Source organism: Triticum aestivum, chromosome 3B (assembly GCF_018294505.1).
Source record: "Triticum aestivum cultivar Chinese Spring chromosome 3B, IWGSC CS RefSeq v2.1, whole genome shotgun sequence".
Lineage (NCBI taxonomy): Eukaryota > Viridiplantae > Streptophyta > Magnoliopsida > Poales > Poaceae > Triticum > Triticum aestivum.
The window spans coordinates 719,170,895-719,188,172 of record NC_057801.1 but is presented as its reverse complement, the minus strand read 5'-3'; the positions used below and the strand labels follow the sequence as shown (position 1 = coordinate 719,188,172).

At 49.0% G+C, this 17,278-nt stretch overlaps 1 protein-coding gene across 1 annotated transcript; it reads left to right on the top strand.

Annotated features, from left to right (window-relative positions):
- The first annotated feature begins 11,961 nt into the window (after window positions 1-11,961).
- LOC123071979 (cytochrome P450 CYP99A1) lies at window positions 11,962-13,798 on the top strand. The gene is made up of 2 exons (XM_044495559.1): window positions 11,962-12,933; window positions 13,016-13,798. The coding sequence occupies exons 1-2, from the start codon at window positions 12,010-12,012 to the stop codon at window positions 13,646-13,648; spliced, it is 1,557 nt and encodes a 518-aa protein (XP_044351494.1). The 5' UTR covers window positions 11,962-12,009; the 3' UTR covers window positions 13,649-13,798.
- Window positions 13,799-17,278: the final 3,480 nt, after the last annotated feature.

The window sequence follows — 17,278 nt, the reverse complement described above, 5'->3', positions numbered from 1 at the left end:
ATAACCTCTCTCTCTCTTTTTTTTGCTACTTGTTGGTCGACTGATCGACTCTAACTGGTAGAACTAGTGGGGGCACGCTGAGTGCACCCACTGGGTGTAGTCCCCGAGACTATGGTCGAATGTTTATATTCGGCTGTAGTCTTAGAAATGATATGATTTTTCCTTAGTCACTCGGAAGTGAACTGTCTTTGACATTTGTCAATTGGTTCTTCGCACAAATCTTGCGAGCTTGCGGCTCCTTACACTGAGTTGGAGAAAAAGAAAATCCAACTTGAGCTTGATCTGAAACTGGTCCAGGAGAACTTCACGAAGTCGAAGGAGGAAGCAAAAGGTATGTTTGGTGAGAACCTCTACGACTGATTTTGGCCTCTTGTCCGTTTCAGAGTCTGATCTCGCTGTGACTTTGCAGACAAACTGAGGGATGCTCTGAAGAAGAAAGACCTTGACTTGGCTGAGATGCAGAAAGCAGCTTTAGAGAAGACCAAGCTCGCAGATGAGAAGCTGGCTTCAATCACTATGCTTGAAGAGGAAAATACCAATCTGAAAGCTGCTCTTGAAGAGTGACAAGATTGCCTTGAGTGACAAGGCCAGTGAGTTGGTGGGAAAGAAGAATGATCTAGAGGCTTATCTGGGAGGACTCGCCAAAAAGCTATTCCTCATGCTTGAAGGTAATGTTTTGTATCAAACAGGCATTTTAAGTATGATCTCTCCATCCGACTGCTGTCTTGACTCTGGGGTTGTGCTCACAGAGTTCTGCCAGAACTTTGAAGAGGAAACTGGTCGACTGGAAACAAACCTGGATCCCATCAACTCTCTGTGAAGGATGAAGTCGCCATGAATGTGTTTCGACTCGAATCTCGCGTTGCTGCCGTAGTGGACTATCTTGCAAGCCTGAAGGTCGCAACTTCCCGCATCGACACAATACTCTGGCCAACAGAGACGCTTCAGAATGACCTCGAATCTCTGATGACTCGACTGAACGAGGTTCCAAGTAGAGTGCAAGAATGGAAGAAGTCTTCTACCAGATGCGGTGCGGATGTTGCTCTATCTCTGGTCCGTGTTCACTGCAAGGAGGCGCAAGAGGACAAGCTGGCAGCCCTTAAGGTGGCTAATACCAAGAAGTATGATTTCCGATCTTTCATGGAGACCTTCATCGCCGCTGCCACTCGGATTGCAGACGGAATCGACCTGGATGAATTTGTTGCACCTTCCAGCCCTTCGTAGGAGGGGTAAAAAACTTCTATGCTTGATACTTTAAATTTGCCTCGGTATGCCGAGTGAGTTTTGTAACCGATAAACCTTAACGGGCTTAGCGCCTGAGCACTTTCGGTTCCGTTGGATGTTATCTGAACTTGGATTCGACGTTGAATATGTTTGCGTCCGGTTTGAGGTGTCTTTTGCAGGCTAGGGCGAAGCGCTTGTTGCAGTCGACTTGTTCCTCAACACACTTAGGCGAGCACTGGGCTGCAGCTAAGCCTCCGAGTGGGAGTTCTGCTCTCCACTCGGTAGGATTTTCAAAAACTTAGGCGAGCACTGGGCTGCAGCTAAGCCCCAGGGTGGGAGTTCTGCTCTCCACTCGGTAGGATTTTCAAAAACTTAGGCGAGCACTGGGCTACAGCTAAGCCCCCTAGTGGGAGGTCTGCTCTCCACTCGGTAGGATTTTCAAAAACTTAGGCGAGCACTGGGCTGCAGCTAAGCCCCCGACTGGGAGGTCTGCTCTCCACTCGGTAGGATTTTCAAAAACTTAGGCGAGCACTGGGCTGCAGCTAAGCCCCCGAGTGGGAGGTCTGCTCTCCACTCGGTAGGATTTTCAAAAACTTAGGCGAGCACTAGGCTGCAGCTAAGCCCCCGAGTGGGAGGTCTGCTCTCCACTCGGTAGGATTTTCAAAAACTTAGGCAAGCACTGGGCTGCAGCTAAGCCCCCGAGTGGGGGGTCTGCTCTCCACTCGGTAGGATTTCCAAGGCGTACCTCTGGAGAAGGAGGTAACAGTCGACCTGTACCTCGTCCTCCTTGCAGAGCGCACGTTGTATTTGTGGCGTAGCTCGGAAGGAGAGGGTAGCAGTCGACCTGCACCTCGTCCTCCTTGCAGAGCGCACGTTGTAATTGTGGCGTAGCTCGGAAGGAGAGGGTAGCAGTCGACCTGCACCTCGTCCTCCTTGCAGAGCGCATGTTGTATTTGTGGCGTAACTCGGGAGGAGAGGGTAGCAGTCGAACTGCACCTCGTCCTCCTTGCAGAGCGCACGTTGTATTTGTGGCGTAGCTCGGAAGGAGAGGGTAGCAGTCGACCTGCACCTCATCCTCCTTGCAGAGTGCACGTTGTATTTAAACTTAGGCGAGCGCAATGCTGCAGCTAAGCCTCCGAGTGGAAGGCTGGCTTACCACTCGGTAGGATTTTGTTTAACTTAGGCGAGTACTTGGACTGCCACTTGGTAGGATTTTGTTTAACTTAGGCGAGTACTTGGACTGCAGCTAAGCCTCCGAGTGGAAGGCTGGCTTACCACTCGGTAGGATTTTGTTTAACTTAGGCGAGTACTTGGACTGCAGCTAAGCCTCTGAGTGGAAGGCTGGCTTACCACTCGGTAGGATTTTGTTTAACTTAGGCGAAACGGATTTCGCAGCTAAGCCCCCGAGTGGGAGGCTGGCTCACCACTCAGTTAGGTTTTTTTACAGACTTAGGCGAATCGGATTCGCAGGCAAGCCACCCACTGGGGGATTGCTTTGTGTGGACAAAAGTAATGACAATCACTGGAAAAATTATAAAGCTCTTGTCTTTGATAAATAAACTACAGAAGTACTTTTATTACAATCCATCCGAGTGAATACTTAAGTATAAAAGGGGCAGAGAAGCTCCGCGTTCCAAGCTCGGGGCTCGTCGATCTGATGCTCAACATTGTAAAGACGGTATGCTCCATTGTGGAGAACGTTGGTGATGATGAAGGGGCCTTCCCAAGAAGGAGCAAGCTTGTGTGGTTTCTGCTGATCCACTCGGAGAACCAGATCTCCTTCCTGGAAGGCTTGTCTCCTTACGTTTTTGGCGTGGAAGCGATGCAGGTCCTGTTGGTAAATGGTCGATCGGATCAAAGTCATCTCCCTTTCTTCCTCCAGAAGGTCGACTGCGTCCTACCGGGCTTGTTCTGCTTCAGACTCGATGTAAAGTTCGACTCGAGGAGCGTTGTGAAGTAGGTCGCTTGGCAAGACCGCTTCAGCTCCGTAGACCAAGAAGAACGGAGTTCTCCCAGTCGACCGGTTAGGCGTGGTCCTTAACCCCCAAAGCACAGACGGAAGCTCGTCGACCCATGCACCAGCCGCATGCTTGAGATCACGCATCAAACGGGGTTTCAACCCTTTGAGAATCAAGTCATTGGCTCGTTCTGCCTGTCCATTCGACTGAGGATGGGCGACTGAAGCATAGTCGACTCGTGTGCCTTGAGATGTGCAGAAAGCTCTGACTTTTCTTCAGAATCGATGTTTGACCCGTTGTCAGTGATGATGCTGTGCGGGACTCCATATCTGAATATCAATTCTCTGATGAAGCTGACAACAGTACCGACATCAAGGTTCTTGATGGGTTTGGCCTCAATCCACTTGGTGAACTTGTCGACTGCTACCAGCACATGGGTGAAACCGCTTCTGCCTGTTCTCAAAGGGCCAACCATATCCAACCCCCATACTGCAAAGGGCCAGACGAGTGGTATGGTCTTTAAAGCTGAGGCGGGCTTGTGTGACATATTGGAGTAAAATTGACATCCCTCACACTTGTCGACTATCTCCTTTGCCATTTCATTCGCTCTCGGCCAGTAAAATCCGGCTCGGTATGCTTTGGCCATGATGGTCCGAGAGGACGCATGATGGCCACAGGTCCCCGAGTGGATGTCGTCAAGGATTATTCGACCTTCTTCTGGCGTTATGCATTTCTGACCAACTCCAGTCGCGCTTTCTCTGTACAGTTGTCCCCTTATCACGGTAAAGGCTTTAGATCGGCGGACGATCTATCGAGCATCTTCTTCGTCCTCTGGGAGCTCCTTCCTTAAGATATACGCGATATACGGCACTGTCCAATCAGGAATGATCACCAATGCTTCCATGATTAGGTCGACCACCGCTGGAATTTCAACTTCAGTCGGATCTATGATACTCTTAGGCTGCGGAGCTTCTTCGGTAAAAGGATCTTCTGTGACTGATGGACTATGGATATGCTCCAAGAACACATCACTGGGAATGGCTTCTCTCTTGGACCCTATCTTCGCCAAATCATCAGCCGCTTGATTTTTCAGTCGGGGTATATGGTGGAGCTCTAACCCTTCGAATTTCTTTTCAAGCTTCCTCACTGCATTGCAGTATCCAGTCATGGCTGGGCTTCTAACGTCCCACTCCTTCATCACCTGATTGACCACCAAATCTAAGTCGCCATAAACCATAAGGCGACGGACGCCGAGTGAAATGGCCATGCGCAACCCATACAAAAGTGCTTCATATTCTGCTTCATTATTGGAGGAATCAAAGTGGATCTGGAGCACATATCTGAGCTTATCTCCTCGGGGGGAAACCAAAACCACCCCAGCACCGGAACCATTTAACATCTTAGAGCCATCAAAGAACATGGTCCAATGCTCCGAGTGAACTTGAGTCGGCTGCTGTTGTTCAATCCACTCGGCAAGGAAATCTGCTATAGCCTGGGACTTACTGGCTTTCTTTGCCTCAAATTTGATATCAAGGGGAAGGAGTTCAATCGCCCATTTAGCCATCAACCAGTTGCATCTCTGTTGTGCAGAATCTCTGACAATGGTGCGTCGCTGACGACTGTAATGTCATGATCAGAGAAATAATGAGCAACCTTCTTCATGGTCATGTAGATCCCATATACGAGCTTCTGATAATGAGGATATCTTTGCTTCGATGGAGTCAAAACTTCAGAGAGATAATACACTGGGCACTGAACTTTGAAGGTTTTCCCTTCTTCTTCCCGCTCTACCGTAAGTACTGTACTGACGACCTGTCCTGTGGCTGCAATGTAAAGCAACAGAGGCTCTTTGCTGATTGGAGCAGCAAGCACCTGCTGGGTGGAGAGCAGAGCTTTTAGCTCAGCAAACGCTGCATCAGCTTCTGGAGTCCACTCGAACTTGTCTGCCTTCTTCATCAGTCGGTAAAGAGGTAATGCCTTTTCACCGAGGCGAGAGATGAATCGACTTAACGCGGCCAAGCATCCAGTAAGCTTCTGGACATCGTGCACACGCACAGGGCGTTTCATTTGGAGTATGGTGCCAACTTTTTCTGGGTTAGCGTCGATTCCTCGTTCTGAAATGAGAAAACCGAGTAACTTTCCGCCAGGTACTCCCAATGTGCACTTTGATGGATTAAGCTTGATATCATACCTCCTGAGATTGGCAAATGTTTCAGCGAGGTCAGTCAACAGGTCGGAACCCTTTCGTGACTTGACCACGATATCATCCATGTACGCTTCCACATTCCGACTGATTTGGGTGAGTAAACACTTTTGAATCATCCTCATGAACGTGGCTCCGGCATTCTTGAGACCGAATGGCATGGTGACATAGCAGAAGCACCCGAATGGAGTGATGAAAGCTGTTTTGATCTCGTCAGGTCCATACAGACGGATCTGATGGTACCCGGAATAGGCATCTAAAAAAGACAATCTCTCGCATCCCGTAGTCGAGTCGACAATTTGGTCGATGCGAGGGAGAGGAAAACGATCTTTTGGGCAGGCCCGATTGATATGTTTGAAATCAATGCACATGCGAAGTGAGTTGTCCTTCTTGGGGACCATGACGACATTGGCGAGCCACTCGGAGTGGTATATCTCTCGGATAAACTCTGCCGCAAGGAGTCGAGCCACCTCCTCGCCAATGGCTTTTTTCTTCTGAACAGCGGACCATCGAAGATGTTCTTTGACAGGTTTCGCTTTTGAGTCGACTCTAAGGCGATGCTCAGCCAGCCCCCTGGGAACACCCGGCATGTCAGCTGGCTTCCATGCAAAGATGTCCCAGTTCTCACGAAGGAACTGGATGAGCGCTTCTTCCTATTTAGAGTCGAGTGTTGTGGAAATATGGGTCGAAGCTGCGTTGGGGTCAGTCGGGTGAATATGAACGGGCTTCGTCTCCCCAGACGACTGGAACGCTGACTCTGTGGCGGGCTTCTTGGCCCGCAACAAATCACTCGGATCTGCATTTTTCTTGTATCCCTCCAGCTCTACCACTGTCATCTGGGCATCCGCAATCTTCGAGCCTTTCTGGAAACACTCTTCTGCCTTCTTCCGGTTGCCAGTGATAGTGATCACACCTTTGGGGCCAGGCATCTTTAATTTGAGGTACACATAACATGGTCGAGCCATGAACCGGGCATAAGCTGGTCTCCCCAAAATAGCGTGGTAAGCGCTCTGGAAATCCACGACTTCAAATGTCAGCTTCTCTTTGCGGAAATGCTTCGAGTCGCCGAACACTACATCTAGAGCTATTTGGCCGAGTGACTCAGCCTTCTTTCCAGGAATGACTCCGTGAAAACTCATGTTGCTGGAGCTGACCCTGGACATCGGAATGTCCATTCCCTTTAGCGTCGCTGCATATAGTATATTCAACCCACTACCGCCATCCATCAGTACCTTAGTCAGTCGAGTGCCTTCGACGACTGGGTCGACCACCAAAGCTTGCCTCCCAGGGGTGGCTATGTGAGTCGGGTGATCGGACTGGTTGAACGTAATGGGAGTTTGAGACCATCTCAGATAGCTTGGTGTCGCCGGGGCGACCATATTTACCTCACGGTTGATAACTTTCAATCGACTTTTGCTCTCCACATCAGCAAAAATCATCAGGGTGGAATTGACATGAGGATACCTTCCATCACTGTCCTCCTTGTCCTCGGCCTTGTCCGACTCCTTTTCTTTGTCCTTGGGCTGTTTTCCTTGAAACTGCTGGATTAAGAGCCGTCACTGGCGAGTGGTATGTTTCGGGTAGATGAAGTTACCCTCTTCGTCTTTCTTCGTGTGGATGTGACACGGCAGATCCATCACGTCATTTCCTTCCTTATCCTTTACCTTCTTGGGGTTCCAAGATCCTTTGGGCTTCCCTTTGAATTTGCCTCGAGTCACGGCCAGAGCCTCTACAGGAGCAGCTGGCTCGGCCTTCCGCTTCTGCTTTTGATTGGAGTTTCCTTTTTCCGACTGACTAGGCTTATACTTGCCACTCCGGAGCCTGTCCTCTTCTTCACCGTTAGTGTATTTGGTGGCAATCTCCATCATTCGACTCAGAGTCATATCCCCGGTTCGACCAAACTTCAGGCTCAACTCTCTATTCTTGACACCATCCTTGAAGGCACAGACCGCTTGATGGTCAGACACATTCTCCACGGTATGATGCAAAGTGATCCATCTCTGGATGTAATCTCTCAGTGTTTCATTCGACTTTTGTACGCAGACTTGCAGCTCTGTCAATCCGGCCGGTCGCTTGCAAGTTCCCTCGAACGTCCTGACGAACACTCGAGAAAGATCTTCCCAAGTGTAAATACTACTAGGAGCTAACTGATTCAACCACACACTGGCGGAACCCTCTAACATGAGTGGTAAATGCTTCATGGCCACCTCATCATTACCGCCGCCAATCTGTACCGCCACTCGGTAGTCTTCAAGCCAGGTTTCAGGTTTGGACTCACCGGTGAACTTACATACCCCAGTCGCCAACCTGAAGTTGGGGGGTATCACTGCGGCTCTGATGGCTCTACTAAAGCATTCTGGACCTGAAACATGGACTCGGCTGCTAGTGGGCGCATCTCTGTCATGGCCACCTCTATGAGCTCTGTTCCGATCGACCAAACCTTGCACGATGATGGATCTCACGTCAAATCCTGGTTCCCTGGGGTCGACCGGAGCTCTCCGCCCAACACTGAGCTGGCGCCTGTCATCTTGCTGCCGATGGGCGTTAGACCCACCCCTCAGAGGAGGAGTGGGCACTCGACGCCTATTATCATGATCAAATCGGTCATCATAGTGGTCCCGCCGACCTTCACGTCCCTCGCACCTCGGAGGCGATCTTGGGCTATGAGCTGACTGAACTGTATTCGCAGCGACGGATCGACTGTGAATCCTGTTGCGCGACTGTGACACAGCTGAATTCTGATCTCCTCCTGCTCGGAGCAAATCCCTGATCTGCATCAAGCCTCTGCCAGCCTCCGACTAAGAGGGCTGAATTGACTACGCTATACGGGCTGCAGCTGCTAAATTCTGAATCGGGGTTCGATATACCTGAGTCGGTTGCGGAAAGAGCTGACGTCGACTAGAGTCGGGTACTCGTTGCCGCACACGCTCGTCGAGTGCTCGCTAGAGGTTCTCCAGTCGAGTGCGTTCAGCCAAGTTGGCCAAACGCGCCTCTTCCAAGGCACGAGCCTCGGGAGTTTCCCCTGCGATAGGAGTATACAGGGCATCCATGTTCCGGCGGCGAAGATCTTCTCTTTGCTGAGAAGTGAGTGGCTCATGTTGATATTCCTCGTGGGCCTGAGCGGGGTCGCCTCCATCGTCCATCCCGTCGATGCGGGGGAAGCCGGGAGGGCTACGAGGCCCATTGACCATCAGGACCTCCACCGCTGGATCACTGCTGCCGCACTCGGATGCAGTCTCTACGGAGCCAGCCGACAGATCGAACATACCGTAGAGAGATTCGTCGGACTCAATTGCCGCGACTTGGGTGGTGGCCGATTGGCGAGCTACTGCATGTCTCACCCACCGTTGAAGCCTCAACCGACCGGAGCGCTTGCGCTGGCGGGAGACAGGGAGGGAGAACGGCCCAGGGGTCGACCGGTACGGAGTCGACGGCTGTCACAGCAGGACGCCACGGACACACGCCCGAAAATGTGTCGCACCGTGGACGGGGAGCGCGTCGATGTCGAGTGGTGCCTCCTGGAGCCAAGCGGAGTCGTCGGCAATGAAAGCGAGCGCACCGAGACGGATCTCGCGGCCCTCGACCAGAACTCCGCCAGAAACCATGATGAAGGCAATCGAACAAATTGCAACTTCTCCAAAAAGTCGCTAAGACACCTGCCCCACTGTGGGCGCCAACTGTCGTAGTTCTAAGTCTGACAGTAGAATGGGGGGTAGGTATGGAGAGGCAAGATCCTAGCTATGGAGTAGTTGTATACGCAAGGGATTTACGAGTTCAGGCCCTTCTCGGAGGAAGTAACAGCCGTACGTCTCGGAGCCCGGAGGCGATCGACTGGATTATGTGCGTATGAGTTACAGGGGTGCGAACCCTTTACACTGAGGAGGGGGGTGGCTTATATAGAGTTCGCCAGACCCCTCCGGCCCTCAGTTATGCAGGGTTTAAAGTACATTAAGACAGGGAGTTACTGGTAACGCCCACATAAAGCGCCATGAAGACTATTAAAGTTACTTAATGACAGGCCGTTGCGTGCTGAGTGACTTTAGGTCTCCTGGCTGTCGAGTGGTTAGCTTCATGGTTGAGTGGCTATCTTCATCGTCGAGTGTCTTTGAGTTCGTCGAGTGGGGTCCCTCTCGGTCAACTGGAAGGTAGCTTCTTCTAAAGATGTCCTTGGGTAGGGTATCCTAGATAGGTTCATGACCCTACCCTAGGTACATGACTTCATTAGAGGTGGGTCCTCTGCGGCAGCTGCGGCGGGGGGAGCGTTGGGAAGTCGGCGAATCGGGTGGGTGCGGCCGGATCGGACGAGCGGCTGCTGCTAGAGGATGCGCCGCTAGACGACGACCCGCGAGCGTCGCAGCGCGGATCCGCGCTGCCGATCGACGGCGGGGACCTCCGGCCACTGCGTCTAGCCATTGGGAGGAGAGGGGGCGGCAGGGCGAAGGTGAGAAGAGGAGGCACAAGAGAGGAAGAGAGGAGAGATTTTTTTACTACGTCGTCGAGCAGTGGAGTAAATATAGCGAGATTTGCGACGGCCAAGTATAATATTTACTTCACTATGGACTATTGCGAATCGGTTAGATCCTGGTTAGAGAAGTAAAACCGAAATTTTACTCGTCTAACCGGTCATTAGGGATCGGTTAGAATTGCCCTTATCTATCAACCAGTCCCCCTCTTGGTCTATGTAGCACCGTAGAAATAGGTTGTACTGAGCTATCTGGGAATTAAGCCCCAACAGTTTTGGCAATAGACGTTGCTTGCTGCTGTTTCCATCTTTGCTTGTCGTGTTGACCATCTAATTATTTAGGTTGTCTCCATCTTTGAATGCACAAATGACGGTTATTTATTCTCTTTCACTATCTGGGAAGAAAACAATCCAATTTCTTGAATAAATCAAGATGACCTGTCCATGTGACAATGCTTTTTTTTTGAAAGCCATGTGACAATGCTATTGTCAAACAAAGCAGGATGAGCTGTCCAGTTGGACAATGCTCATCCAATTGTTTACGAAAATACTAACGCCCATACGTGTGGGCGTCTGGCACTCGCCCACACGCATGAATCCTCGTCTAATCAATTCTAACTAATTTTAGCGCATTTTAACAGTTTTTGTGTGTCACGTAGGACTGGGCTGGTGTGTGGGCATTCATCCGGTCGTCAACACGTCCTTTTTCAACACATGGGGGGCTGGTGTGTGGGCGTTTAGCAATTCGCCCACACATTAGTTTTCACGCACGTAGGGGGCTTGTGTGTGGACGTTTATCACTTTGCCCACACGCCCGTCTCCTCGCCCACACCCAAAGCCGTCAGTTGCCATGTGTTTCTGCAGGGTACATGGCAACTGCCCTAGCTTTGCTTGTAAGCAGATGGCAACTCTCTTTTACCCGAGTTGCCATGCGTTTTTGCACGATACATGGCAACTGCCCCAGCGTGCACATAAGCAGATGGCAACTCTTCCTTTTACATGGGAACTGCCCTAGCGTGCTTGTGAGCACATGGCAACTATCTCTTTTACCCGAACATGTTTTTTTGCCATGCCTTTTTTGTAGTGCTACATGGCAACTGCCTAGTGTTAGTAGGTGACAACTCCTAAAGTTTTGAAATCATGGCAAATGCAGTAAACCAGACCATACATGGCAACTGCAGTTGAGCAACCATGGCAACTGTAGTTGTCCGACATGGCAACTGCAGTTAAATGAACAAGGAAGAGGGTCCAGACCATGGCAACTGTGGGGACGCTGGTGACTGTCACGCGGCGTGCGAGACCATAAGGTAGGAGGCCTGACGTACGGGCGTGTGGGCGCTATCTATTTTGCCCACACGTAGGCATAAGAGAGAAATCGCGAGAAAAAAAAGAGGCGCGTGGGCATTACTTGTTTTGTCCACACGTAGGCGTGTGGGCTGATCCTCCAAAACACCACACAAAATGTGTGGGCAGACCCCTTAACGCCTACATGTGTGGGCGTTATCAGCGTGCATTGTTTATCAAGATGACGGGTCAAGATAGTAATTTTGGATTGTATCTGGCGTAGTCGTGCACCTATCTTTACTTCTGTCATATAAACTCGGTTCATGATAACGATGTATCTATCATCCATCAGTTCTGACCATTAAATCTACATTTAACATATTTGAGTTAAGTTGTGACATTTTTGCAACATAGCTCATCGTCTATTCAAACCAATTATATTGTTTCCTCATCTCATCCAAACAACCTCAAAACAGGTTTTCGCCCTGCTTTATATATAAAGCAACCTCCCATAGTCTCAGGTCATAGAGCATCACGGACAAAGCACCATAGAAACTATAGTGTTTTTCCCGTAAGTTTGTGAACATGTATTTTTCTACTTTGAATCATGGAACTCACGGGCAATTTGATAGTATGTTAAACCTGAAAGTATGTACTTTCATAAATTCTAATGTTTTTTTATTTCAATTTGCTTTCCACATGTTATATAAAAGAATTGTATCTTTCCACAAGCACCTATAAATTATATTTAAATTTAATTCATACTACCATGGTGCAGTTGACAGTTGATACCGCCAGACATCGCAAGGCTTTTAAAACTGCAAGAGTATTTTCTTGCTGTTCGTCCACAGGAAAACAAACCAAGCCAAGACATCCACATGGAGCTAAGCGCAGCCACCGTCTTCCTCTCCGTCGTCTCACTGGTGATCCTCGTGTTCTTTCTTAGCCGCAAAACTTCAGCAAGTTCCAAGAAGAAGCGGCCTCCGGGTCCATGGTGTCTTCCCCTGATCGGCAACCTTCTCCACCTCCTCACCTCGCAGCCGCAGGCGGCCCTACGGGACCTGGCCAGGAAGCACGGCCCGGTGATGTCCCTGCGGCTGGGCCAAGTCGACGCCGTCGTGATCTCCTCCCCGGCAGCCGCGCAGGAGGTGCTCCGGGACAAGGACCTCACCTTCGCGTCGCGGCCGAGCATGCTCACCTCGGACATCATCCTCTACGGGAACATGGACATCGCTTTCGCGCCGTACGGCGCGTACTGGCGGATGCTGCGCAAGCTCTGCATGGTCGAGCTCCTCAGCGCGCAGAAGGTGCGGCAGCTCGCGCCTGTCCGGGACGGCGAGACCCGCTCCCTCGTCAGGAAGGTCGGCACCGCGGGCCGAGGCGGCGAGCCGGTCAACCTCGGGAGGCTGCTCTGTTCGTGCTCGATCTCGATCACCGCGAAGGCGACGTTCGGCCGGCTGTGTGACGAGGAGCTCCAGAAGCAGTACATGCCGGTCGTGGAAGTGGCTGTGAAAGAAGGTGGGGGTTTCAGCGCCGGGGACCTCTTCCCGTCTCTGTGGTTCGTCGACGTCGCCACTGGGCTGACACGCCGGCTGTGGCGAACGCGCCGTCAGCTCGACGCCATATTTGACAAGATGATCGCTGAGTGCGAGGCACAGCGAGCAGAGAAAAAGAAGACGACGGCGACGACGAAGACCACCGGAGATGAAGAAGAACACCTCCTGAATGTCTTGCTTAGGATCAAGGATGAGGGGAAGCTTGAGGTCCCCATCAGCATGACAAGCATCAAAGCAATCTTATTTGTAAGTGGTGACATATATGCTCTCAAATTAAACCATGTCCGGCCTTTTCTCTTCTTTGATTTTCATGTTCGTCGTCGTTTAGGACATGCTCACCGGAGGCACGGAGACAACGTCGTCGGCCGCGGAGTGGATCATGTCAGAGCTCATGAGGAACCCCGAGGCGATGGCCAAAGCGCAGGCTGAGGTTCGACGAACATTCGACGGCAAGAGCCCGGAAGACCATGAGGGCCTCATCGACAAGCTACGCTACATGAAGATGGTGATCAAGGAGGGCCTGAGGCTGAACCCGGTGCTGCCACTCCTTCTCCCCCGCCTCTGCGGGGCGACCTGCGACATCGGCGGATTCGAGGTCGCCAAGGGCACCAAGGTCATCGTCAACGCGTTGGCGATGGCGCGGAGCCCCGAGCACTGGCCCAACGCGGAGGAGTTCATGCCGGAGAGGTTCGACGGCGGCGTGGCGGGGGACTTCAAAGGCTTGCAGTTCGAGTACCTCCCATTCGGTAGCGGGAGGAGGATGTGTCCTGGAGACACCTTCGGGCTCGCCGTGCTGGAGCTCATCGTCGCGCGACTTTTCTACTACTTCGACTGGAGCCTCCCCAACGGAATGCGACCGGATGAGCTCGACATGGACATGATCGTCGGCTCGACGGCGAGGAGGAAAAACCAGCTGCACCTGTTGGCGTCGCCGTGCAGGGAGCTTCCCGTGGAAATCTGAAGGCTGAGCACGCAGCTCTCATCGTTGTATACTACATACTGTTCATGGTTAACTTTCTTTTTTATATGTGTTCATATGGTTCGCTTTGGGGCTTGTGTTATTGTGTTATTGTTGGACAAATAAATATCACTATTGGAATTCACATATCTACTAGTATTTACATTTCATAAATATATAGTGAAATCTACTTTATATTTTTAACTATTCGAGCTTAAGTTTTGGACCCAAACATTGCGCTGATGTTACAGGGAGATCATCCGATTAAACATGGCGATCTGCGAGTATTCCCTCAAAAAATCACATACAGCGAATGCTCAAGAATTGCCACGCTAAAACAGATATATTTGCCGTGCTATTGTATAAAGATTTGCCGTGTTGTAAAGAAAACAATGACATGCTAGTAGAAAAGATTGCCAGGAATTTGTCATGCTACAGCAAATTAATTGCCATGAGTTTTCAAGGATTTTCTGTGCAACATAAAGAATTGCCAGCCTAAAAAAAGTTCAATTTGTTAAGGATTTGCCATGGTAGCAGAAGAAAATTGTTCGTGTTACATCAAAGTAAACTGGTAAAAATTGCCATGCTCCTAAAACACAATTTGTCATCCCGGATGTGTTCGCTTAGATTGACTACTTGAGAGAACTGTTTAGTGCGGTCAACTCGTAGTCAGCTTAGATGTGTGTGTGAGAGAGAACAGTGATTGCCACGTGTCTTGCTTTGAGATTCGTACACGGAAATTAAACGTGTCACAAAGTGTTCGCTTAAGAAACCCCTCTGAGATGACACTAAATCATTTAATATTTCCGTAAATATTGTGATACAATTTATTTACTCAGTTTAGTAGAAAATTCCTTCAAAATACCCATTGAGACAAGTTTATTCTGATCTTTTCTACTCCATCTCTGGGGAGCACTATTGGTGTGGCATAGGGAGCACATGCGCTCAAGGTTCATAAGTAGGAAAGGCTCCCCGGGTTCAGTCGACACCACCTCCTCGTCCTCATTTTGCTATGGAGGAGTTGAGGAGCAAAGCCAGGCGACTGGTTGGGCGCTAGGTTATCGCACCCAGGTGATCGTTCGAGAAACATCATGCATGGCGGCAAGATGATCCATTTCTTTCCTTCTCACTAAGTTATGGACCAGCTCGTCTGCGAGCAATGCAGGTGTTGTCCAAATCAAGGGAGTTGGTCCCATTTATATACTAGTCTGTCACTCAATGGATCGTTGGTTCAAGACAATAATAGGTGCATACAACTTACTAGCCCAATCCAAACACATAAATACCATGAAAACATATATGGTTTTGATATGAAATGATACCACTTGGACTCTATTAGCATTAATCATAGCAAAGTTATAGCAATAACAATTCTAGAACAATCATCATACCATGAACCAAAGCCCTATGAATCTTAGAACTATTACCAAATTGACATCTTCCAATTCCCATCCACTACATATTCCTACATCGGGTTAGTCACACATGTTTGAGAGAAATTTGACGGAGATGATGGAGTAGGGGCTGAGGGAGTCGATGGGTACAAAATCACCTCTCCTTAGGCAGGGTCTACCTCCAGACAGCCATCTTGGATGAAGAACAACTATTAAGACAATCCTCTTTGGATGAAGAACAACAATTAGAGTGGTCTTCGTTCCAAGAAAAAAATGTGATCAATCCCTCGAGTTTTTTTACGTTGAAGGAGCTATACAGGCAAATTCTGACAGCTAAGGGGTGCCTATGGGCAGTGGCGGAGCATCATGTAGACCAATAGGGGGCATGGCCCTCTTTATTTGTGCATCCACCAAAGAATATGCTATATTTGAAGCCTAACTAGTGTTTAAACTAGAGATTAGCCCCTCCTTCACTATTAATTTGCTCCCCTTCAAGTAATGGCCCCAGGTCGGATTATGCTCAAGCTCCGCCACTACCTATGGCGCCCACACACCTAAGGTCCTGTGGTTCTCCTTGGCCCCATCTCCTAGTACTTGGCCTCTTATGATTCAAAACTTGTCTCTCTCTTTTTGGATTTTTCGAAAAAGTTTATTTTCTGTACCAAATAACACCAAGGTAATTCTACTTAAAACATCATCCGCCAGGTTAAATTTCATACATTCATGCAAGTTTAGAGGAAAAAACTTGCATAAAAGTGTTCGGATAAGTATATTCGTTTAGAACATATCAATGAGCAGGTTCAACAATCCCTCTATCATGTCCCCTATATACACCTAAACTAGGAGATAAACAGACAAAACTTAGTCCAACAGTTCCCCTTTTGTCTCCCCAAGTTCGGGGATGCCCCTATATCTCGCTACATTATACTTGGGAACTCTCAAGTTGAGTAGGGCTTTCAAAATTCAAACTTCTTCATATCAAAAGAATCTAGAAAAAATGTGTACAAGTATAAATGGATGTGATGTGTATGTGTGTAAAATTTCAGGATAAAACCCTTGAAATGCAAGTTGTGCAAAAAAAAACTTGAACTTTAAGGATGAACAGGGCATCTACAAAAAAGCCACATTTTTGTTTTTTCTGTGTAGCACTTATTTTACCGTATTTAGTCCTGAAAATTTACACGCTTGTACATTATGTCTTTGAGTATACGTGCAATTTTATTCAACTTTTTTGAAGCATACAAATACGAATTCTAATCATTTCAAATTCGGCCTCCATGGAGGCCGAGATCCATTCAACATTTTCGTCTCAAGTTCCCCTATATATCTTCTTGTCTTTTATGATAGATGGGACCCACATCAAGAATTACTTTTGGAGGCCGAGCTCCATGGAGGTATACCTGGCCATCGCTCGGGCCGGGCCTGACCAAGCCCGACGCAGAAATCCCAGGCCAAGGCCTGGCCCGGCCCAGACGCCGGGCCTAGAAATAAGGCCCAAGCCCGGCCCGTCAATGTAAAAGCCCGCCGGGTCTCGGGCCGGGCCTCTTTGTTTACTCGCAAATATGATGGGCCTGGGCCCGACCCGGCCCTTGAGGAGCGTCAGGCCGGGTCGGGTCGGGCTGCCCATGGCCTGGTATACATGGATGTCTCCAAATGCAAAATTTGAAATTCATGAAAATTCATATTTTTACATTTAAAAAATTCTGAAAAATATAGAGATAGATGAAGGCATAATGCACAAGTGTGTAAATTTTCAAGACGAAATACGTGGAAATGAGGACAAATCTGAAGCTTTTTAACACATGGTACTATTCATCCTCCCAGACCATGAATTTATCTTCTTTTTATAAACGTCACATTTCAAAGTATTTCATCCTGAAATTTTACACACATACGGCTCACATCCTTGTTTACTTGTACAATTTTTTTGAAATGAAAATTTTCGAATTCCGAAATTTTCAAAAAATTGGCCCTCCATTGAGGCCGAGATCCAAAGTGCCATTCTCAGACCCGCATATATAATATGTCATTTTGTTTCGAAATGAGTGGTTTGTTGGGTTGAGGGTGGGGTTTATGGTGGTTGGTTGGCATTTAATGTTCCACAAAATTGAACGAATTTTAGAAAAGTTTGTATATGAAAATATAGATGAGAGTCTTAGGGGAGTTGTACGAAAAAGAATCGAGTGATAATTTTTTGGGGTCTACAAAGTAAAAAAAGAGATAGTAAAAACAATGTGGT

Bases quoted from the DNA above. Each gene is read 5' to 3' on its own strand.
- LOC123071979 (XM_044495559.1), top strand. From the start codon at position 12,010: ATGGAGCTAAGCGCAGCCACCGTCTTCCTCTCCGTCGTCTCACTGGTG. The intron at 12,934-13,015 runs GTAAGTGGTGAC...GTCGTCGTTTAG, and splicing joins GCATCAAAGCAATCTTATTT to GACATGCTCACCGGAGGCAC.